This window comes from Protobothrops mucrosquamatus, unplaced genomic scaffold (genome assembly GCF_001527695.2).
Source record: "Protobothrops mucrosquamatus isolate PMUCROS unplaced genomic scaffold, P.Mucros_1.0 scaffold_134, whole genome shotgun sequence".
Lineage (NCBI taxonomy): Eukaryota > Metazoa > Chordata > Lepidosauria > Squamata > Viperidae > Protobothrops > Protobothrops mucrosquamatus.
The window spans coordinates 143,735-168,834 of NW_015386210.1; the positions used below are offsets into that span (position 1 = coordinate 143,735).

Sequence of the window (25,100 nt, forward strand, 5' to 3'; positions counted from 1 at the left end):
ATATATATATATATATATATATATATATATATATATATATATATATATATATATATATATATATATATATATATATATATATATATATCTTCAAATCAATAAACTGAACACCAGGAGTATGCTAAACTAAAAAAGTTCAATAACACAAATACACACCAAGCTTTCATCGGAATCCTTCCGACATCGTCAGGGCTAAATGCCAGTCCATGGGAGAGTCCCTTTTATAGGCAACACGTTGTCTGCGCCCGGCTCCTGGATCTTGTCACCAGTCCCAACTTTTTGGGCTGCGCCTTAATTATAGCCTTCGCGCCAGTGACTAATCTTTTCTTGCCTCCCTTGCCTACGTGTGTGATGCTGCTAACTATCTCTGCCTGTGGCCTTGGGTCCGGTAAGCTCCCTCCCCCCCCTTTTTTGGTCACTCAAACTCTCCGTGCCCCTCAATTCCTCCCTCTTCTCACCCTCCTTCCTTCCCTGCGTTGGTGGTCTTGCTACACCCTGTTCCTTGCCCCCCTCCTTTTTTCCACACCCCTCACCTACAGGCCAGTTGTCATCTCTCGTTCCATGGGGCCACTTTACCACCCTCTCAACCACTTCCTTGACTTCCATCCTCCTCTCTTCTACATCCTCACGGCTCTCACTTCTCACGTTGTTGTCCCGTGCCTCCTCCATTTCTTCCCTCCCCCTATCTCCGGGGCCTGCCATCCCCGTGCTGACACCGCCCTCACCCTCGCCCTTTACCACAACGTATTCTCTATCCCCTTCCTCTTTTCCCTGCTCATTTATCCCCCCGGTGTTATCCCTTACTCCATGGGGCCGCCTCTCCCCCCTCCTGTACCCTCGCCTTGCCTCCGTCCTCCCCTCTTCCACATTCACACCCCCTTCGCTCATTCGGATGTTATCCCGCGTCTCTTCTACCTCCTTCCTCCGTCTCCGGTACTCGCACCCTCCGTATAAGCATGGACGACCACACCACCTTCATCATCCTTTCCACGAGCCTCTCCTACACTCCTATTTCGATGGGGTTGCCCCAATCCCTTCCTTTCTCTTTCTTCCACTCGATCCTCCCCGTGGTTACTAGCCCAGTCGGGCACCCCCATAGTTGTTAGTCGATTCTTCCCACTGCTACCAGTCCATCCAGCCCTAACTTTCCTCCTCCCCCCACTTTCAATGTTCCCTGTCTCCGTATCCTCTCCAGACTTCCGACTGCTGCTCCGTTGCTCTCGTTGGTGCAGGCGGTTCGTCATTGAGTGATGAGCCGGTCCGGTCCCCCTCCTGTCCCTTAGATACCTCCGGGTCACTGTTGCTCCTAGCCGTCCCCTCCCCTCACCCTTAGCCTCCTCATGCCCCCGCATCTCATCCTCTGCCTGGGCGCCCCAAAAACTGTCCGTATGGCAAACCAGAGTCCCTCTCGGGGATGCTCTTCCTCTCCGGCTCCCCAGGGGGTGTGACGAGGTCTCCAACGTGCCAGCCACTGTTCTTTCATCCACCTGTGTCCTCCTCGTTTCCTGGGTGGGGGGTCTCTAGATCGCTGGTCGTTCTTCATTTGGGTGCCCGTGTGTGACCCAGCCTTTTCCAGTCATTCCAGGAGGCCTGGGGGGGTCTTTAGTTCGCCGGCCACCCCTCTTCCATCTCGCTGCGGCTCTCTTTCCTCCCGGGAGTGCACAGGTGCGCCCAGGGCAGGGGGGTTCTTCACCCGTTGGTCGTCTCCCACCCGGTTGTCCGTAGTGCGTTTTTGCCGCGGGAGGTTTGTCCCCTCTGTGACCACCTCTGCAGGGGTATGCCGCACAGTCCCCCGCCCCCTACACCGGGGCGGGGGATCACCCGTGCTCCACGCCCTTAAAGTTAGATGCGCCGGACATAAATCGATGTGCCGGTTAATGGAGTCCCTATCCGAGAGCCAGGCCTCTTTAAGTAGCCGGCCCCCTTTCGTGTTGTCGCTGGCCAGCACTCGCACGTTGTTAAAATCGAAGCAATGCCCAGACTCTGCCATGTGCATCCAAACCTGGGAGCGCTGCTCACCCCTTTTTACGGCTAGCTTGTGTTCATGGACCCTGGTCTTCACTCTTTTAGAGGTCTCCCCCACGTAGTTGCCGGGACAATTTTTACAATTAATCCTATACACAACCGCTGACTTCTCTGTGTTGGGGAGTGGGTCCTTGGGCCACATCACCTTGGAACGCAACGTTTGGTTGGGTCTGTGGGCCACTTTCACCTTGTGGGGTGCCAGGAGCCTGGCCGTTGCTTCTGAGACATTGTTAATATACGGAAGGGTGACCCGAGTCATCTGCGGTGGCAGTTCCTCTACCCATAGTTGATCTCGGGGTTTGGGGGGTGCGCTATGGCGTTTGATGAACTTTGTGGGATACCCATTGCATCTGCATACGCGGAGTAGGTGGTGTCTTGAGACTGACTGCTTTATCCCTTTAAGAGCTTCTTAAGCACGCTTTGTGCACATGCCTCATTACAACCATTGTTGAACTGTTGAACTGTTATGTAAATTTATGCGTTACTCCCCCCTTCTCATTTAGCCCTTTGCTCTGATGATGTTAACAGGTTGTTAACGAAAGCTCAGCAATTAATAAAAAAAAAAGCCTTTTACCTTACATCCCAGAGTTCTTTATTTTTATCTGATTGACTTTAAATGTCCATACCTGGGATTCCAATATTCAAAATTATCAAAGATATATATAACTGTCCTGCCAATTATGTAGGGGAGACGTCCAAGAGGATACGGACTAGGGTGCATGAACACCGGCTGGCGGTCAAGAGAGGAGAACATTACTCCCAAATAGTGGCGCACATGGAGGAGTCAGGGCACGGGTTTGACTTTGATAACACACAGGTGGTTGCCATGGACAGCACAAAAGGGGGCCGGCTCTTGAAGGAAGCCTGGCTCTCTGACGAGGGGTCCATCAACCGCCACATTGACCTGTGCCCGGCGCACGCCGCCCTACGGACCTGGTCGATGGAGAAATACCCCCTCAGAAGGAAACCATCTAGTGCCTTGGGGCACACCTTGGCAAATGGGACGGCGAAGATCACAAACCCCAAGTGCGCCCGAACGAGGAGTAACTGGCCGCCAGATGAAGCGCCCCCGCTCCCCACCAGACCTTCTAAGCAAAAGATGAACGAACCGAAAGACTTTGACACCGCTAGCACCAGACCCTGCGACCTGACAACCAACGTGACCGAGCATTCCCGAGGGACACCCCTACACCAGGGGCATGGAGGGCTACGAAGAAGCAAGAAGACCATGACATACAGTTCCAGACCATTCACGCGCTCCCAGAGAGATCGACAGGAAAGCGAGGGTGAGCGAAAGGACGAACGCGCCCCCCCCCACGGAGAGGACACCACCAGAAGGAAGAGGCAGAAGGGGTGCGTTTGCAGGCACAGTGACTGGGATGTACCCCATGGCAACAACCTGCCACCGGCAGGACTTCACGTGCGCCAACCCCTTGGTGGGGGCGAGGCGCGCCCCGGTGGATGACAGATTGGGAGGCCCCCTGGGTGCGAGGAGGAAGGTTAGACATGAAAGTGTAGGGGAAGGGAAAGAGGAGAGGGGGGACTCTGGTATGAGAGTTGGGGGTGGAATTAGGAAGGTTGAATGGTGGGATCGTATGCACGAGGAGGAAGGGAAAGAGAGAACCACCACCACCCCCTCGCACCAAAGGATTGGCAAGAAGGGACTGACAAGACGGGATGCAGACATGAGAAAGTGAATGTTCCTCCCGCACTAGAGATGTCAGGGGGATTGCAGGGTATGGCAAACATCGCAGCGCGTTTCACGCTCCCAATGACCCCCTGCTGGAGGAAAGGTAGAGAGGGGGAGGCGACCTGCACCTACATGTGTGTGGAGGAAAGATTGAATTGGATGGCTGAGGCCAGGAAGGGAGAGGAGAGGAGAGAATGGGAGGGATGGTGGGGGGGAAGTGGACTCACTACGGTGATTGAAAGTGGGGAGGGTGAAATACAGGAGAATGAATATGGAAGAGAGAATACCCCCGCACCTCCAACGACCTCCCGCTGGAGGAAGAGTAGAGAGGGGGAGGCGGCCTGCACCCGCATGCGTGCGAAGGAAAGATCGCACCGGAGAATCGGGGTTGGAAAGAGAGAGGAGAGAAAATGGGAAGGATGGTGGGGGGCAACAGAGGAGTCACCACGGAGATTGAAAGTGAGGGGAGACAACAGGGGGACGAGTATGAAAGGGGGAGCACCCCCGCACCTCCAATGACCCCCCGCCGGAGGAAAGGCGGGGAGGGGGAGGCGACCGGCACTCAGGCACGAGTGGAGGAAAAATTGAACTGGAGAGTTGTGGTTGGAAAGGGAGAAGCGAGGAAAGAATGGGAAGTAGATTGGGGAAACAACGGAGGACTTGTTATGGAGATTGAGAATGGGGAGAGGCAACGGAAGGATGAGCGTGAAGGAGAGAACACCCCCGCGCCCCCAATAGCCTCTTGCCTGAGAAAGTGTGGGGAGGAGGAGACCTGCACCCACACGCGCACGGAGGAAAGATTGAACTGGGGAGTTGAGACTAGAAAGGGAGAGGGGAGGAGGGAAGAGCCATGGGGCCGTGAAGGGGTGAATATCCCCGCGCCCCCAACGGCCTCCCGCCGGAGGAAGGATAGGGAGGAGGAAACCTGCACCCACATGCGCACGGAGGAAAGATCTAACTGGAGGGCTGAGGCTAGAAAGAGAGAGGAGAGAGTGTGAAGGGTCGTGGAAAAGCGATACGGAGATTGAGAATGGGGGGAGCGCACGACAGGAAGGTGGATATGTAAGAGGGAACACCCCCGCACCAGAGGAACAGCAGGAGAGGATTAGTGAAAAGGAAAAGAAGGAGAGTGGGTACGAAGAGAGAGTCATCACTGATGGGGAGACGACGAGAACGAATGCGGGAGCGCCGCCTGTGCCCCCTACGACCCGCCACCGAGGAGGGGCGGGGAGAGGGTTGATGGCCACACATACGCTTAGGGAAGAAGGGTTGAGGGGGGTTGTAGAAGGGAGGAAGAAGAGAGGAGAGGATCAGAGGATGAGAATGAGGGAGTGATGAGAGTGGTGGAGACACGAGTGAGAAAGGAGCTAGATAACACTATGGGAAAGAAGGAAGAGAGGAAGAAGGTGGGACTGCAGGCAACTGGAAAGAGGAAAGGAGGTAACAAACAACAAAGCGATGCCCTGGATGAAGGGATGCTTCCCCCCCCTCCCGATGAACGAACAAGGCAGGGAAAGAAAAGGGGTGGGAAAGAGAAAGTTAGGGGCGTAGCAGTATGCGGAAGGACAACTAAGAATCTAATGCAGGAGGACTACCTGGGCCCGGTCACGAGATCTAGGAGCCGGGTGCAAAAGGCACCGCTCCTATAAAAACAGCCACCCCACTTACGGCTAGCCACCCTGATGAAGCTGGCAGGAGGCCGGCGAAAGCTAGGTGTTTTAATGTTTTAATGATAATAAACTTTTGTAGTTTTTAACCTCCTGGTGGTCTCACAGTTTGTGACCCTTTGAATATATATATATATATACATATATATATATATATATATATATATATATATATATATATATACTATGAAAGTAGGAAGTCATAGAATAGAGACTTTATGTTCTAATGAATGGGGTTAAAGTTTGGGAACAAGTATGCAGTATTCTGAATGAAGAATTAGTGGAAGGTCTTCTGCTAGGTCACATAAATGGAAGGGTGAGAGAATGCAATATGAGAGTTTAGAAAAAATTATGGGAGGGAGAAACTGCTTAATTCATTCTTTGCATCTGTCTTTATGTAAAAGGAAAAAATAGTCCAACCTGACAAAAGATAGATTAGATCTATCCACTCTAGATGAGCTCAAATCACCAGGACCAGATGGATTACATTCCAAGGTTCTGAAGGAGCTGACAGATATGTCTTGGAACCATTGAACATATTTTTCAACAATCCTGGAGCACTAGGGAAATATCTGAAGAATAGAAAGAAGCTGATGTGGATCATCACAGGAGGAAACGAGTCTTCAAAAAAGGAGGAAAAATCGATCCAGGAAAATCAGCCTGACATCAATACTTGGGAGGATCATAGAAAAGATAATCAAGCAAAAGATCAGGAAACAACTAGAAATAAGCAAAGTTATTATTAGAAGCCAACATGGGTTTGTCAAAAACAGATTATGCCAGACAAATCTTATTGCGTTCTTTGGAAAGTGACTAAATTAGAGGACCCGCAAAATGCTGTGCACATGGTATACTTGGACTTCAGTAAGGCATTCAACAAAGTATACCACTGTCTACTTCTTGGTAAGATAGAAAAATGTGGGTTAGACAGCATCATCACCAGACAAATTCATAACCAACTGACCAATCACACTTAATGTATAATCCTCAATGGAACTACATCTGCAAGATTCTGTCTAAAGCTCAGTACTTCAACATCTTCATAATGATTTTGATCAGGGGTGTCAAACTGCTGGCCCGCGGGTTGGATGCGTCATCGGGAAACCACGCCCACCCCATTGCCGGCAATGGTGAAAAAGCTCCGATACGTTGCGCGATGTCACGTGATGTCGCGAGTTTGACATGTCTGATTTAAATGAAGGGATAGAAGGGGAACTCATCAGAATTGCAGACAACACCAAGCTGGGGATAGTAGGCAACACTAAAGAAGATAAGTTTAATATCCAGAAGGATCTCTGACAGATTTGAACAATGGACCTTATCCAACAAAAGGCAATTCAGTGGTGAAAAAAGTAAAGTTTTGCACTTGGGCAAGAAAAACCAAATGCACAGGTTTAGAATAGATGTTACTTGGCTCAATAGCAGTAACTGTGATAGAGATCTAAGAGTCCTAGTGGACAGCCATTTAAGTATGAGCCAGCAATGTGCTACAGCTGCCAAAAAAAAAGCCAATGCAGTTTTAGACTGCGTCAACAGAGGGATAGTATCAATATCATGTTAAGTGTTAGTACTGCTTTATAGTGGTCACTACAATACAAAACAAATGTTGAGATTGTAGAAAGTGCAGAGAAGAGTAACAAAGATGATTAGGTGACTGGAGGCTAAAGCATACGATGAACAGTTGGGGAACTGGGTATGTATGAAGAGAAGGACTAGGGGTAACATGAAAGCAATCTTCTAGTATTTGAGGGGTTGCCACAGGAAAAAGGGGGTTGTTGACTTATTCTTCAACACACCGGATAATAAATAAAAGATACAAGTTTATCAAAGAGAAATCCAACCTAAACTTAAGGAGAAATTGCCTGTCAGTGAGAATAGTTTATTAGTGGAATGACTTGCCTCCAGAAATTATGGGTGCTCCATCACTGGAGGTTTTTAAGAAGAGATTGGACATTGTCTGGAATAGTATAGGGCAGGGGTCGCCAACCTAAAATGGTGAAAGAGCCACTTGGACCCGTTTCCCTCAGAAGAAAAAAAACTGGGAGCCGCAAAATGTGCGCATGCGCGTGCGCGTGCGCATGCGCACGTAATGGGACTTGGTTGAAGAGTGGAGCCTAAGGCAACACATGCACCGGCCCTGCCCGCATCCAGCTCTGATATGGACGGTTCTGCCGTCCTGGCTTCTCCCCTCGGAAAAGACTGCTCTCCCCCCTTTGCTGAAGCAGCAAGCGGGGGGGCTTGCCTTGGGCACAGCAGGGCTGCTGGAGGCTGAGGCCCCCAAAGGTGCGGACCAGGCTATCTTCCATAGCGGCGGGAAGGCGACCGCAGGAGCAACAGCCTGCTCATATCCCCCGGCAGTGACGACGGCAACTGCGGAGCCATCTGGTGGTGTTTACATGGCCCTCCACGTGATTGAGATAGGCAGCACTGCCCCGCTCCGCCCCTGTTTCCCTGGAGCAGAATTGGGGCCGCGCCAAAGGAGCCGGCTGAAAGTGGTGCCTTGGAGTACCTCTCCAAGGACGGCGCTTTGGAGGAAGGCCGGAGCGCGGCACCCTTGCCAGAGAACTAGTCAGCCCCACTAACTAACATGTGAACACCACGCTAAGAACGGCCCTGCCTTAACTAAGCTCAATCGGACAGGAAAGTTCCAATCCGATGGAGGCTCCTGCAAAGTCACGCAGTTTAGTGGGCTTCGCGCCGCCCCAAGCTATTAATTCAGAACCAGGCAGTGCTTGGCTTGCAATCGGTTGCACAAAACAGGTGGATAGGATTGCAGCCAAAGATAGTAGGATGTTAGAGCCGCCAACTCTGGTCTCCACCCGGGCGGGCGGGCGGGCAAGCAAACCCCCAAAACCTTTTGCGTTCCTTTGCAAAGAGAAGATGCCGGTGGCGCATGGCCGGGGGGGAAGACAGCTCCGGAGGGAGGCAGCCACGCAGCCAGCGATGGAAGACCTACTGGTTGGTGTGAAAGGCTCCAGCGTTGCCGGTGAGCAAGGCCTGGCGTCCGCACCCCGACGACCAGCTGGACCGGCTTTCACTGCTTTGCAAATGAATGCAAAAGGTTTCGGGGTTTAACTCGCCACTTAGTTCGTGCTACCCAGCGTCTGCCTGCTTGCAGGCCTCCGTGCTCCTTCCCCGAAGCATGCAATTGCTCAGAGCCCATCCCAAAATGTGCTGCTTCCCTGGCAGGAGCCGAGTTTGCAAGCCTCGTTGGCAAGCTGGGAAAACTGAAGGTCCGGAGGGTTCCCTCCTGCTGCGGAGCTGCAGTGCCTGGCCCTGGGGGAGGGGGTGGGGGGGTATCCGGGGCCTAAAAAGTCCTCCACGACAGGCTCGGTGCCGGTCCTCTTTCCCCGGCCGCAGGAGAAGGGGAGGAGCAGGCTCTCCACCTGAGCGGGCAGGCGAGCAAACCCCCAAAACTTTTTGTGTTCATTTGCAAAGAAGCAGCGAGAGCCGGTCCAGCTGGTCGTCGGGGTGCGGAACTGGGCTGCGGACGCCTGCCCAACCGGGTGGAGAGCCTGCGCTTCCCCTTCTCCTGTGGCCGGGGAAAGAGGGACGGACTGCGACCGCCGGCTTCTGGCTGCGTGGCTGCCTCCCTCCGGAGCTGTCTTTCCCCCCCCCGGCCATGCGCCACTGGCGTCTTCTCTTTGCATAGGAACGAAAAAGGTTTTGCTCGCCCGCCCGGGTGGAGACCAGAGTTGGCAGCTCTAACGTCCTACTATCAGCCGCAGGAAAAGGGGAGGCGCAGGCTCTCCACCCGGTTGGGCAGGCGTCCGCAGCCCAGTTCCGCACCCCGACAAGGTGGGGCCGGGCAGTGAACGGGCGCGGCTTCCCGGGCCGAGGAAGGCGCCACCGATGGGGCCGGGCGGTGGAGAGCCCCGCGGCGGCAGCAATGGGAGGACGGCAAAGGGCCGCAGCTTCCCGGGCCGAGGTGGGGCCGGGCAGCGAAGGGACGCAGCTGCCCGGGCCGAGGAAGACGCCACCGATGGGGCCGAGGTGGGGCTGGGCGGCGGAGAGTCTCACGGAAGCGGCGGCAGCGGGAGGACAGCCAAGAGGTGCCATGCAGCAGGTGGGGAAAGGGCTGGGCAGGCGCCATGGGGGAATCTCTCGACTCACGAGACGGCCGAAAGGCGCGGGCGGAGTGGGGAAGCTACCGAGACCCAAGGCGACCCCCCTCCAACAAACAGAGGCAGAGGCGGCAGCAGAGCAGGGCGAGGGGAGACCCACCAGGCAGGGAAGAGGCATCCCGAGACTGGCTCCTTACCCAGGTTCTGCCGCCTTTCCAGCAATCCTTCTGGCTCTTCCTCCACTACCACCACGTGCAGTCCAAAGAAGGAAAGAGGTTTGTGGGCAGTCCCACAAACCAAAGAAGTTCAACCAATCAATTCAAACTTCGTGAGAAGTTTGAATTGATTGGTTGAATTTTTTTAGTCCTACTTTTTTTTTTCCGGACTGCACATGGTGGCTGAGGACAGGGAGCCGCAGGAGACGGCTGAAAGAGCCGCATGCGGCTCTGGAGCCGCGGGTTGCCGACCCGTGGTATAGGGTATGAACAGGACATTGGACTAGAAGACCTTCAAGGTCCCTTCCAATTCTGTTATTCTGTTGATGTAAAATATATAAGGGCTGGGTTATTTAATTAGCAGACACTTGAATCTGTTATCAGTGTGAGGACCAACACTGATATTTACTATTTAATGTGTGTTAATAAAGCTAGTTATGCTGTTTTGAAACATACCCAATCTTATCTGAATGTAAGCTTCAAACGTGATATACCCTCACATGTATCTTATGTTCTAGGTTAGGATAGATGAATATGATTATTCTAAACCAATCTCAGGACAGCAGAAGAAACCATTTGAGCAGCATTGGAGAAAACACACACTCTCTTATGTAGATGTGAAGATTGGAAAGGTATAGAACATTTCCTTAATTTTAATATTTATTTAGTTGTATATTACTTATAGTAACATGGCTCTTGAAAGGAATGATTAAATTAATTATTAGAAACAATACAGAATACTAGGCTTGAAGGATTTATATGTATGTCTTGCTTTTTCTTGAGGAATCAGAGCATGAACTATGTCTTTTCCCATCGTTCCTTTTGTTTTTTTATCAGTAGTGAAATATCCCTGGTAAGAGAAGGTATAAGCTAAAGGTGACTATGTGAACTTTCATGCTGAATTGGTCTAGACCAGGAATTAGCAAACACATAGGGCAGTGGTCCCCAACCTTTTGGGTGCCAGGGACTGGTTCCGTGGAGGGTGGTTTTCTTCAGATCCCAGGGGGCATGGTTTTGCACACTGCCTGGATCTCACACATACATGGGTGGAGCTTCGCTCACTTCCACAGCCCTATTATAGTCTGCAGCCCGAGGGTTGAGCATCCCTGACATAGGTAATACAAGTCATGTCTAAGGGAGGATGGCTAGCTGTTCTTTGTATCAAATGGATACACTGATATTGGAAGTATTTGTAAGAGAATTATAAACATAATTTATAAACATGAATCCTGTTTTGGGACCATAATCGGCCAGATGGATATATAGGTAGTCTTGGGCATACTCCCGGAAGATGTGGAAAGGAGCCTTATTTGATGAGGAGAGCTTGCTGGGCTCAGCTGGATAGGAGGCAGGACAGAACCAGCAATTTGTATAAGGCAGGAAAAGTGGGAAGTTGTTGCCTAAAAATTGTACTTTTCCTTACCTACACTGGGATGACTGGAACATAGTGACATAGTCATATAATGCATCACCTAATAACTACTTTTTTAGCAACAGAAATTCCAGTCCCAATTAAAGTAATTAAATGAGGTCTACCTATATTTCTTTTTGGGATTAAAGCTGGATGATTTGGGGTGACAGGCCAGATCCAGCATATAGGCAATAGGTAACCAACCCCTAATTTGGATCATCTATATCAAAATATTGTCATATTGTATATAATCTTGCCTTTCTAAAGTCATCAGTGTGGCTTACAATACAGATAGTCCTCGCATAACTACTACAATTGGGCTTCAAATTTTAATTATAATTAATTGTAGTTGTTAATCAGCTCACATGATCTGTCTTGATTTATTACTATTACTATTGTTATAAAGCAAGTCACAATAGAGATAGAGTAAGAATAGATAAAGAAAATCATGTAGTCATTAAGCTGATCCATTCTCCTGAATAGGAATTTTTGCTGGAAAAAGCAGAATAGCCCATTGGATATTGCAGTCATATGACTGTGAGACTCAGCAATCAGTCGTGAATGCAAGCCAATTGCCAAGCACTCTAACTGCGATCATGTGGCTGCAGGGGGATGGGTGCAGCAATTGTAACTTTGAGAATGGGTTGTAAGTAACATTTTGTTGAATCCATCATAATTTTGGTCAATAAGTGACCAATCATTAAGTGAGGACTACCTGTACTCCTAGCCTTATTTTAAATAAGTTAATTTCTAATACATTCAGTAGTCAGTTGCTTCAAAACTCTTCAAATTTGGTACTCAGTGCATTTTGATGTAAAAATGTCCCAGTATTCAGCGTTTTTTGGTACTTGACATATTGCAAAAGGAAGTGAGGGACAGTCGCAAAGGGTGGACAAGAAGCTGGCCATATCGGGTCACTGATATAGGAAAAGAGACAGACAGAAAATCCTTCCCAAATAAAACAAAGGGCCACGTAAGTGACATGATTTGTTAGTACTCGTCGTGCCTCCCAAAACCAATTAAGGACAAGTACCGAGGTACCACTGTATGTGATTCTTGGGTATTTGCTAGATGAGAAAATTAAAATCTAATCTAGTAGGACAGGAAATTAAGATAAAAGCCTCTTTATTCATGCTGTAGAAGGTTAAATAAAACTTCTTAGTCTTGCTTAAACAGCATCTTATATGTTTCCAATTCCACACAATGAGAGATATATGTAGAAGTATTTTGGCATGACTTCAATAGTCTCAATGCTTACTAAGCCACTTTATAGTGTAGGTAAAACTTAAATTGGTGTATGGTCTGGAAACTGAAGGTTCACCAAAGGTTAAATATGAAGTTTGAATTAAAATTTTGCCATGTAATTACAGAAATAAAAAATACAATTTCAGCATGAATGTGGTGATATTTCTTTATAGACCTGATTTCTTTTGTAGAATGTTTTTCACATAGCTAAATATTAAATATTTATAGTAATATATCATAAATTGTAAATTTATTAATATCAATGTAAAGCATAAAATTGGAATTTTGACAAGGTAAATGAGAGATAAAGTATTATTAGTACTTTATTAATAATTAATCCTTCTTTTTTTAAAGGTTACACTGGATTATAGACCTGTAATAGATAAAACCCTGAATGAAGAAGATTGTGCTACAGTTCCACCAGCTATCCGCTCGTATTAACTATTTTGATTTGATTTTGTTTTTACTGTATTTGCAAACATACCAGGCAAATGTTATCCATTGTAGTAGATAAAAATAGCATGTTAATTTAAACCTTTCAAAATCCCAAATCTGCTCTAATTTTTTTATGTTTGATGCGTGACAGAATTCAGTTTTGAGACATGAGCTATATATATTTCAATATCAAAATGTTTTTGCATGCGAATCAGTTTCTAACTTTCTTAGGACACTAGGAGTCTGATTATGGTTACATACGTTATTTTCATTCTCCTATAATAAATTTCTAGTGTTATATTAAGAAACCATATGCATATGAGATGTTAGGGCACCATCAAGGCTAGCAATGTAGAGTATCATTTAATAGATTGATTTGTGCTTATAGAAATTTATTACTGCATTGTAACTTATAGTAACTACATGGCATTTAAAAATGTAATTGCAGTCATTATGATTTTATGAATGTTATTTCAAATGAAATTTTCTTGTTTGTTACAAACTCTAAAACTACTTAATCCTTTTCATTTCAGTGAGGTATTGAATTAAAATGGTTACTTTTGAAAACAATTCCAGGTCAGTAAGATAAATAAAGGTAAATTGATAACTATTATATCAGATCTGCCATCCTCAGCTGTTTTGCTGGCATGCTAGGGAGGGGGGAGGGGGCAATGGAACAGAGTAGAAAGTAGCGATGAGGGGAAAGAGGGGATGACAGGCCTAAAAGAAACAGAGGTATGAGAACTGACATGTTCAAGGACATCTTGCCTGGGAAAAGAATGTGAAACTGCACCAATTGGCGCCAACCATCCAAGCTGTTCCCAAAATACCTAAAGGGCACTCTGTTGGACAGAGATGGACTGGTTAAGGGGGGAAGGACCAGGAAAAGGGGAAAAATGTAACATTTTACATGGGAATCTTCAGATCTAGCCTTTCTTTCTCTGTAACCATTTAACCTTAGTAAAAGAACCTATCACTTCAACCAAATGGAGTTGAGGAGCTTTCTTTCCTAAGGTCCTGAGGTGAGGCTGGCCTGACATTGGGCTAGATCCCCTCCCACCCCATTGCCAGCAATGGGGAAAAAGCTCCGATACGTCGCACAACGTCATGTGATGTCGTGAGTTTGACATGTCTGGGTTAAAGAATGACGTCTACAACACCTGCATCTCCAGGGATGCTCCATGCATTCTGCATGGATGGTATGTCCTGGCTGAAGAAGTTGAGATCAACCTGGTTAAATCCTGGAATCATCCCAGCTGCGGATGGTAATGATCCATACCAACCAAACAAGAAGTCCCAAGACAAACATGATGTAAACAGAGCCCGTGCCAACACTCTACTGGCTGTTTCAAGTGTGGAAAGAAAGGGCACCAGGCCGCCGACTGCCAAGCCACATGGCCAACTTAAAAGGCCACCACAGGACTCACTAACAAGCCAGCAAAACCAGCGCTGAGAGTCAAGGAAACAACCCTGGAGGGAGTGGAGGTCACTGAGTTCACCCCATCACCCAATGATGATATGAGAACTCTTAACTATTTTGATCTGGGATTCAGTGGGGAATGACACGACATGGACAATGACCCCTTGGTAAGTCACCCTGTGATCCTGATGGCCATCCCCTCAGAATTGGTGGTGCATTTCTCGGGGCCTAAAGAGAGCCTGTTTGCCTTCTTGGACTCAGGCTGCACCAGATGTCTGGTCAACCCTAGCTTAGTCAAAAACTGGTTCTATGATTCACAGAGCTCAAAGTGTCGGTGGCTTTTTGCCAACTGGATGGGTCAATAGCAGTAAGGGACCCTGCTATGTTCATCCCGAACCAATAGAAATGAGGATGGGGACCCATACAGAGACCCTAAACTTTATTGTGGCACTAGGCATGGAACGACCCATAATGTCAGGTCTGCCATCTTTGGCTTGGCACCTTGCTGGCATCTGTTATCAACGGCAATCGATTTGCATGGGTATGTGATGGGAAATTGGGAGGGGGGAATGACAGCTTGACTGTCAGCCATCCCATTGGCTTATGCAGCAAAATAAACTCCTGGGACATTATTTTACCAAGAGTATAATGTTACTGAGAGATCCATACAGGCACAGAAGTGAAACTAGCTCTGAGGTTTTTGTGCAAAAAACAGCATACCGGTAGTTAATTTCCTCATTTCCCCATTGTCCACTAATCCAGCATGTTCTTTTTGTTTGGGAAAAACAGTGTACCTTCGGAAGGTTCCCATCGCACGGCCTTGAAATGTCAGATTTTTCTCAGACTGCAAATGGCTGACATAAATTCCTCACCTCTCTCTCAGCCCCCAATACATTCTAAGCATTCCCCTCCTCCCTCCCTTAATTTCTGTTTTCAAGTTGTGAGTAGAGGTGTGTTGTGAGTAGAGGTGCGTTAATTGACAAAGAGCAGGAGAACTCAGAACCAGTTTGTGCCAGTACTCAAGGCTTGATAAAGAATTCTCAAAACATCTAGGGGGACTCTTATTGGCTGAAGATCATGGGGGGAGGTATGGGGTATCATGGGGGGAGGGCTGGGATGTGGGGAAACTTTCTGTATCTTTTGGGGACCGGAAATTTAGTTCTCACCTGACTCTACTGCAACCAACATATTTTAGTAAAAGAACCTATCACTTCAACCAAATGGAGTCAAGGGTCCTTCTTTCCTAAAAGATTGGACTAGAACAGATCTGACCCAGGTGCTGGTTTTGGCGTGGTTTTTGAAGTGGAATCCTATGTAAACTGGAGGAGGAGACTGTTAAAAATTAGGCAAAAAGTCTCTCAAAAGGAGAACGCCAGTACCATTGGGTGATGAGGCGAAGAGGGAAACGGGAGTGGCAATGTGGGAACACCCCCAAAACTGCCACCCAAATACCTAACAAGTACTGGGACAAACAGAATGTTTTTAGTGACAAGGGCTTGGATGCACTTCCCTTATTGCCCCATAAACTGTTCAATAGAAATATTACTGGGAGCCAAACTACCCAAACCCAAGCTGCCCTCCATAATCCCAAGACAAAAACCTGAAACGGGTTCATATAGTCAGCTAGACCCTAAGTGGCTGCCCTGGTGCTTATAAAGGAAAAGAAAGATGGGTCCCTTCGCCTGTGCATTTATTATCATGGGCTTATTGCAGTCTGCATCAAAAATGTTTACCTGCTACCTCTCATGAAAAACATGCTAGCCTACTTGGCCAACAGAAAGATGTTTACTAAATGGGACTTGCAAGAAGCATACTACCAGGTTAGAATCTAGCAGCATTTGAGAAACTTAAATGCCCATTCGTGGCTGAACCAGTTTTAAAGTACCTGATCTGAATGCCCATTTTATTATTCAGGCGGATGCTAGTGATGTGGTTATGTGAGCCATATTGTTACAGAAAAATGAACGGGGTCCTACAACCATGCGCTTACACCTCTAGAAAGCTCACTGAGACCAAGAGTAAGTGGGCAGTATGGAAGAAAGAGTCATACACAGTGCTCTGGGTGTTCTTGACCTGGTGGCACTTCCTAGAAGGAAACAAAGCCCTGAAAACCCCCAGGAGACTGTCCCCTAAACAAGTTCGCTGGACTCAGTATTTTAACCAGGTCAATTTTATGTTGTACCTTCCAGGAGGGAAGAACTTTTTACATGATAATCGATCTGTTTTCTAAACAAGTACACTTTGTGCCATGTAAAAAAACAAACCCTCAGCATGCACATTAGTTAAATTGTTCGTGCAACACATGTACAGACTCAATGGGGCACCAGAAAGAAACATATCAGATTGCAATGTTGAGTTCATTTCACACTTTTGGCAAGAGTTTCTGAGGCTGTTGGGGACCATATAAGGAGTTAGCTCCTCCATTATCCAGAAACGAATAGGAGGTGTGAATGTATAAATGGAATCCTAGAACAATACCTGAGATGCTATATTAATTATCAACAGGGTAATTAATATAGCCAAGGTGGCATATAATAATGCCATTTACTCCTTTTAAAGTGGTGACAGGACAGGACAGGACTTTTTATCTATTCCTGAATTGCCCCAAACCACTCCACTAACTACCACCCTGACAGAATGGATTGCACAACTGCAAAACATCTGGCCAATTGTTTGGAAAGCACTTTTATATGGGAATCATATAAAATAAATAAACAAAAGACACTCTAAACCAGGGGTAGGCAACCTTGGCTCTTTTATGACTCATGGACTTCAATTCCCAGAATTCCTGAGCCAGCCATGCTCAGCCATGCTAGCTCAGGAATTCTGGGAGTTGAAGTCCACGAGTCATAAAAGAGCCAAGGTTGCCTACCCCTGCTCTAAACCAAAGAGTTTAAAATTGGTGATAAACTTTACCTATCTACCAAATATATGCAATCCAGGCAACCTTCTAAGAAGCTGGGTCTGAAATATATTGACCCTTCCCCTATCATAAAAATCATTAACCCATAAATGAAAAAATCCAAAATGTGTTACAAAAAATTAAAAAAGGGAACTCCAGAAGATTCTAACATACTTAATCAACTAAATTGATTGCAACAACAATCAAGATTTTTCAGATTTTTAAAAGAAACTTAAATATACAGAACTTAAATATATGAAACAACACTTTTTTGAACATATAAATAAATAAATAAAGGGAGATGGTTGGCATACAAACTCAGAAAATAGAAAAGATGATACAAAACTTCAAGAGAGGAATAAGACTTACATGGATAGCAAAAACATTCAAAGACTTTATTAGAATTATTATACCAATTTATATAAAGAACAAAAAATCTCTTTAGATGCTATGGAAGGTTATATAACAACTAAAAAACTTCCTAAATTATAGAAAAATTACAAGCATATTTTGAATAGTCCAATAACAACTTTTGAAATAATAGAAGCAATTAAAAGAGCTAAAACAGGCAAAGCTCTGGAACCAGAGTGGATTTTATAATTTTTTGGAAGATCAACTTTTTTGATGAGGGACTTAATGAATTTGATTTTATAGGGGAATCCTATACTGCAGAGGTCCTCAACCTTTGGGGCACCAGGGACTGGTTCCGTGGAGAAAGGTTTTTCCGTGGACCAGAGGATGCGTGGTTTTGTATGCTGCCTGCATCTCATGGATGGGGCTTTGCTTGTTTGTGCGGACCGGTTGCTGGCATGCTGTGGCCCGGTACTGGTCCACGGACCGGGGGTTGGGAACCCCTGCGATACAGGACTCTTAAAAGAATGCCTACATTTCTTTAATACCCAAAGATGGACTGGATTTAACTTCTGTGAAGAATTACAGGTCAATTTCTCTCCTTAATAATCACTACAAAATCTTTACATCTATTTTAGTTGAAAGACTTAAACTTTTTACAGGATTACAATACATGAAGACCAGTGTGGCTTTTTACCTAAAAGACAACTAAAAAATAATGTAAGAGTAATTTTGAATATAATTGAATATTTACAACAATGTAGCAACAAATAAGTTGTATTAATCTTTCCAGATGCAGAAAAAGCATTTGACAACTTGAACTGGGCCTTTATAATTAAAGTAGTGAAAAAGATGGATGTCAGAAATCCTCACCACACCCATGGCAAGAAGACATGAGTCAACGAGTTCACAGGTGGCTGGATTTATTCAGGAACTTCTGGCATGCGTTTAGGCAATAAACCACAAGCAAAGTCAGCGCTGGGAGCAACCGCCTCCCAGTGCTTTAAATAACACCCCGCAGTTGGCCTACCCCTTCCCATCAAACCAGCATCCAGTTGGCGCAGTTTGAAAGCATCCCGGCGGGATGCGCTACAGTCTCGCTTCCTGTGGCCATTGTGCACGTCGGGCCACGCTTTTGGCTCCCCGCCGCAATCCTGCGCTGCTCAGCTGTCCACTGGGGAGGCCGCAACACCGTCGCCGATGCCCCTGCAGTCACGCTCCACCAGGTAACCATTGGGGTATGCCGCTGGTCTCCGCCACCACCCACATACCGTTCCCGGCCCCCTCCCCCACCCATTTATGTCGAGCCCGAAGGAGCTTGACAGGCGGCCCCCTCTACCAGGGCTCCTCCTGGAAGGCAAGGAGAAACAAATGGTTATTCGTTCGCCATGCCAGTTGCTACAGCCACACACCCCTTCAGTTTATGAGGGTACCGGTGATGGAACCGCCACAGCAATCGAGGGGCATCTATGTCTGCAGCCCCACCCAGGAGGCCTCCGTTACCGGGTACCCCTTCCACCGCACCAGGTACTGTACATGTTCCCAGTGGGTGCGGGAGTCGAGTAGTTCCTGAACCTCGTAGTGGTCCCCCTCCATGGGACCCGGTGGCTGTTCTACGCGTCTGGAGGAGGACCCCATCACCGGTTTCAACAGGCTGCTATGGAATACTGGGTGCACCTTCCCTAAAAGGGGGGAAGGTGTAGCTGTACCACAACCAGGTTAATGACCTACGTCACCCGGAATGGACCTATGAACTTAGGCCCTAACTTCTTACATGGTAGTTTCAGGTGCAAGTACTTGGTTGAGAGGTACACCAAGTCCCCCACCCGAAAGGGCTTTTGTGGTGCCCGTTTCCTATCGGCTTCCACCTTTGATGCCTCCTCTGCCTTTAGCAGAGCTTTCTTTACGGTATCCCACACCTCCCGGATGCGGACCATCCATTCCTGGGGCTGACGGGGAAGGGTCCCCCTGCGGGCATTCGGTAATCAGGACGAATTCCACCCCATGTACCACCCAAAAAGGGGTGAATCTGGTGCTGCTGTGGACTGCATTATTATATGCCACCTAGGCAAACGGCAGTAAGTCAGCCCAGTCTGACTGCTGATAGGAGTCATAGCATCTCAGGTACCGCTCCACCATCGCATTGGCCCGTTCGGCCGCCCAGAATGGAACGATCCAATGGACCAGATGAACTTTCCAGAAGCGAGCAGTAAACTGCACATCCCGATCGGATATGACCTGTCGGGGCACCCCATGCAGACAATACACCTGCTGTATGAACAGGTTGGCCAGTTTATGTGCAGACGGCAACCCCTTGCACGGGATGAAGTGGGCCTGCTTCGAAAAGAGATCGATTACCATCCATATCACCGTACAGCCATGGTTTTCTGGTAACTCTACGACAAATTCTATGACTATGTCCTCCCATGGCCGGGATGGATCTGCTACTCATTGCAACAGGCCAGGCAGCCTCCCCATATGGGGCTTGGTGGTGGCACACATGGGACAGGCCCGTACATATGCCTCCACGTCCGCCTTCATCCCTGGCCACCAAAACTGGCATTTTGCCAGGTGCAGGGTTTTCAGGAAGCCGAAATGGCCAGCCTGTTTAACGTCATGGACTGTCGGAGCACCTTAGCCCTTGTCACCTGTGGGACATAGATCTTGCCCCCCTTCCATGCCAACCCCTCTCTCTTGGTCAGCAAGGCTGGATGCCCCAACAACCAGGAGTTGCCTTGGTTCACGCTTTATAACTCCTGCGCCAGGTCCTCTGCCGGTTTGTACGCAACCACTTTGGCAGCCGACTGCTGGACAGGGGCCATGATGGCTTGTACTACCTCCTCCCTCCTACTGTTATACTGCAGCATTCATGATAAAGCGTCCGCCAAGAAATTCTTTTCCCCAGGCACTATTTGAGTCGAAAGTTAAACCGCTGGAAATACTGTTCCCGGCGTACATGTTTCAGAGAGAGGTGTCTGGGTGTCTGGAGGGCCTTGAGGTTCTTGTGGTCCATTCACACCTCAAATGGTTCTTTGGCCCTCTCCAGAAAATGCCGCCACATTGCCAATGCCCACTACACAGCAAACGCCTCCTTCTCCCAGATTGGCCACGCTCGTTCGGTTTCTGTCAGTTTGCGGAAGGTATACGCACAGGGTTGCAAGACTCCTTGCCCATTCCTCTGGAGCAAAACCGCCCCCACCACTACATCACTTGCATCTGCCTGTACGATGAACTCTTCGTCAGGGTTGGGATGTAGTACAACCTGCTCACATGCAAAGAGGGCTTTAAGGTCCTCAAAAGCCCTTTGGCAGGTGAGAGTCCACGACACTGGCTGTCTGGGGCGAGGTTTAGCCACTAAGTGTTTTGTCTGGAGCAGCTCCGTTAGGGGTAGGGCCACCCTGGTGAATGAGGGGATAAACTGCCTGTAAAAGTTTGCAAATCCCAAAAAGCTTTTCAGCTGTCTGTAGTGTTTGCCACTTGAGCACGGCTTTGACCTTGGCGGGATCCATCTCCACTCCGTCCCCCGAGATCCGGTAACCGAGATAGTCCAACCGGGTTTGGTGGAACTCACACTTGGACAACTTCACGTACAGGTGCGCCCGCAGTAGTTTCTCCAACACCTGTCTCAATAAACTGACATGCTCTGTCATATCAGTGGAGTATATCAGGATGTCGTCCAGGTATACGAGGACCCCGCGATACAAATGTTCATGGAGCATTTCGTTGATCAGCTGCATGAACACTGCATGGGCCCCCTGCAACCCGAACGGCATCACCCGAAATTGGTAACTCCCCAACGGGCAGTTGAACGCAGTTTTCCACTCGTCCCCTCATTTTACTCGGACCCTGTAGTAAGCCTCACGTAGGTCGAGCTTCGTGAACATCTTCCCCTTTGCCAAATGGGACAATAAATCCTTCATAAGTGGTAGGGGGTACATGTTCTCAACACACACTCTGTTGATGCCCCGAAAGTCCACGCACAGGCGCAGGGTGCCATCCTTTTTCTCCTTATAAAGCACTGGGGCCACAACCCATGACCGTGCGGGCTGGATGAATCCCTATGCCAGATTCTTAATATACCGCCATAGCTCCGCCATCTCCTTGAGTGTCATTGCATATATCCGGGGCTTCGGGAGTTTGGCACCTGGTAGTATATCAATGGTGCAATCGGTTGGACGATGGGGAGGTAACACATTGCTCTCCTGCTCACTGAATACCTCCGCAAGGTCAGCATACGCCAACGGGAAGGGGGATTCAGGCACCACAGCCCCCTTAGTATGCTCTATGCCCAATTGTGCATGCTTATGAAGAGGTGCCTGAGGACCGACCCCTATGGGTATCTTCCGGTACCCCCCTTCCCATCAAATCGTGGGGCCCCACTTGTCCAACCATGCTAGCCCCAATATGATGGCATCTGTCATTGAAGGGACCACTATAAAGCGAAGGACCTCCCAGTGGGCCCCCATCTTCATTCGGACCAGCTCTGTTATATGAGTGGTTGGAGCACCCCCCAGAAGGGAGCCGTCCACCTGCTCGAATTGCACCGGCTTGATCAACTGCCTCACCCTGATCCCCACCTTCTTTACCACTGCTCTAATGAGGCAACGGGTGCAGCCTGAATCAATCAGGGCACTATACTCCCTGCGTTGGCCCATCTGCGAGGCCGTCAGCACAATGGAAATGGCAAACAGTTGTATGGGCTCACTTACCATAGGGTCCTTCGCTGCCTCCTCGCTATCATCGGGGTCCAGCTGGTATCTCGTTGCAGCAGTTGCATCTTCCTCCTTCGGACCCCCTCCTCAAGGGGTGGGACCCTCTTCCTGGTGCGCAGCCCTCGACCTCTCTGCGGTCTTCTTAGGGGTGGCTCTCTCAGATGTTCCTGGCTTCCCTTGGGGAACGGGAACTGGACATTCCGCAACACGGTGTCCCAGCTGGTTGCAGCAAAAGCAACGAAGCGGCATCCGGGGTGTACCCATAGAAGGACCTGGCCCCGGGCCTGGGGTCCTTGGCTTCTCTGTGGGTCTGCGTGGTCCTGTTGGCCCATCCCCTTTAGACCGGAACTCCTGGAGTCCTGCATTCAGATCCACCACCACGCGGAACAAGTCCTGCAACCTACTCGGGACCCCACGGTACATGAAGGCCTGGTGTAGGTCACGGTCCAAACCCCCTCTGAACTGGTAGACCAGTAGGCACTCCTGCCATGCCCGTAGTCTGCCGGCCACTCACCGGTACTCCCGCACGTATTCAGCCGCTGGTCGGCCTTGCTGCTTGAGTGCCAACAGCTCCCCCTCTGCACGTTGGACTTGAGAGATGCCCTCGAAGTGGAACCACAGAGCCTCCAGGAACAACCCAGCATCTGCTAGCTCCCTAGCATGGTCGCTATGAAGATCCGCCACCCATTCCACTGCCTCCCCCTGCAACACTGCTGTAACTGCTCCCACCATAGCCCACTGGGATGGGTAAAGGTGGGCGTAATGGTCCAGGTGGCTGATAACCTGGTGGAGGAATAAGGCCAAACGGTCTGGTTCCCGTCAAATGTTACCTGAAGCGGTGGGGGATCCCAGACCATGCCCTGGAGCCAAGGGCCCATGGCCCATCCTGGACCATGCATGGCATCAGCAACAGGCTCCCCGGCATCCACATCCCTCTGGGTCAATGTCCCAATGCCTGGAACCAGACGCCTGAGGGCGACCGCGGTTGGGTCCGACAGCAGTCTGCTTCCCCACGAGGCCTGCGGGCATTCCACCGGTATGAGCAAGGATGTGCTCTGGGTGGAGCCTCTCACCTGCGGTGTGTCAAAGCCATGGCCAGCATCCAACTTCAGCTTTGGACTGGCCATCCGAAACCGAGCCTGCCCTGACTGGATTTGAGGCAGGCCTTTCCGTGACCATGACATCATCTCAGGGCCCATCTCCCAATGTGGCCACAAGGGAGGATCCTGGAAACCTGCCTCTCCAAAGTGCTCCCATAAAATTTCCATTGTGGTCTGTCCCAGGGCCGTAGAGTAACTCCAGTCCCCCTCATCATCGTACATGAGGCATCTCTCCCTCCACTGTGACAAAGGGTGGGCCGGGGCTCCTGGTTTGTGTGGTTGGCTGGTTGCCAGGCCAGTAGCAGCTGAACTATGTCACCATTCCCCGGAGGCTCCTGCCGGAGCCGACCCTGGGACTGCTTGTACATCACGTAGCCGGTCTGCTGGCCAGGCCTCGATCATTTTAGGGCGTACTATTGGCTGGGCTTCATTCTCCAGGGTTGGCGCCACCACCTCAGCCTCAGCTGCCCATCTCCTGTGTACCCTCAGCCATTCCCCCAGCCCTAAAATAGGGTACTGGTAGGCCACCAAGGGAAATGGGTAGGGATACAAGGAAAGGGAAAATAGGAGCACTGACTTTCTGTCAGAAATCCTCACCACACTCCTGGCAAGAAGACATGAGTCGAGGAGTTCACAGGTGGCTGGATTTATTTAGGAAATTCTGGTGTGCGTTTAGGTAATAAACCACAAACAAAGTCAGCGCTGGGAGCAACCGCCTCCCAGCGCTTTAAATAACACACCCCGCGGCCAGCCCACCCCCTCCCACCAAACCAGCATCCGGTTGGTGCGGTTTGAAAGTGTCCCGGCGGGACGCGCTGCAGTCTCACTTCCTGCGGCCATTGCACCAGCTGTCTGCGCATCAGGCTATGCTTTCGGCTCCCTGCTGTGATCCTGCATCGCTCAGCTGTCCGGGCCGCGCAGCTGTCCTCTGCCGTTCAGCTGTCCAGCGGGGAGGCCGTGATGCCATTGCCGATGCCCCTGCAGCTGCGCTCCAACAGGTAAACGTTGAGGCATGCCACTGGTCTCCGCCGCCACCCACAAGCCATTCCCGCCCCCCTCCCCCCACCCATTTATGCTGAGCTCACAGGGGCTTGACAATGGATTTTGGATTGGGCTTTATGCAGGGTCTGAAGGCCATCTATAATGAGGGAAAATTATTTGAACCCCTGCTGATTTTGTACATTTGCCCACTGACAAAGAAATGATCAGTCTATAATTTTAATGGTAGGTTTATTTTAACAGTGAGAGACAGAATAACAACAAAACATCCAGAAAAACACATTTCAAAAAAGGTAAGTTAATTTGCATTTTAATGAGTGAAATAAGTATTTGACCCCTTGGCAAAACATGACTTACTACTTGGTGGCAAAACCCTTGTTGGCAATCACAGAGGTCAGACGATTCTTATAGTTGGCCACCAAATTTGCATGCATCTCAGGAAGGATTTTGTCCCACTCCTCTTTGCAGATCCTCTCCAAGCCATTAAGGTTTGGGGCTGATGTTTGGCAGCTCGAACCTTCAGCTCCCTCCATAGATTTTCTATGGGATTAAGAACTGGAGACAGGTTAGGCCACTCTAGGACCTTAATGTGCTTCTTCTTGAGCCACTCCTTTGTTGCCTTGGCCGTATGTTTTGGGTCATTGCTATGCTGGAATACCCATCCACGACTTTCAATGCCCTAGCTGAGGGAAGGAGGTTCTCACCCAGGATTTGATGGTATATCGCCCTGTCCATCATCCCTTTGATGCGGTGAAGTCCTGTCCCCTTAGCAGAAAAACACCCCCAAAGCATAGTGGTTCCACCTCCAGGTTTGACGGTGGGGATGGTGTTCTTGGGGTCATAGGCAGCATTCCACCTCCTCCA

The 25,100-nt window shown here is 49.0% G+C and overlaps 1 protein-coding gene across 1 annotated transcript in view; it reads left to right on the top strand.

Annotated features, from left to right (window-relative positions):
• The window catches only part of SDHA (succinate dehydrogenase complex flavoprotein subunit A), a 129,178-nt gene extending 115,813 nt beyond the window's left edge, over nucleotides 1-13,365 (top strand). Inside the window, exons 14-15 of the mRNA XM_029284516.1 lie at nucleotides 10,180-10,293; nucleotides 12,672-13,365. Coding sequence (XP_029140349.1) covers nucleotides 10,180-10,293; nucleotides 12,672-12,758 — 201 coding nt within the window. The 3' untranslated portion in view covers nucleotides 12,759-13,365. The remainder of the gene's footprint in view (nucleotides 1-10,179; nucleotides 10,294-12,671) is intronic.
• Nucleotides 13,366-25,100: the final 11,735 nt, after the last annotated feature.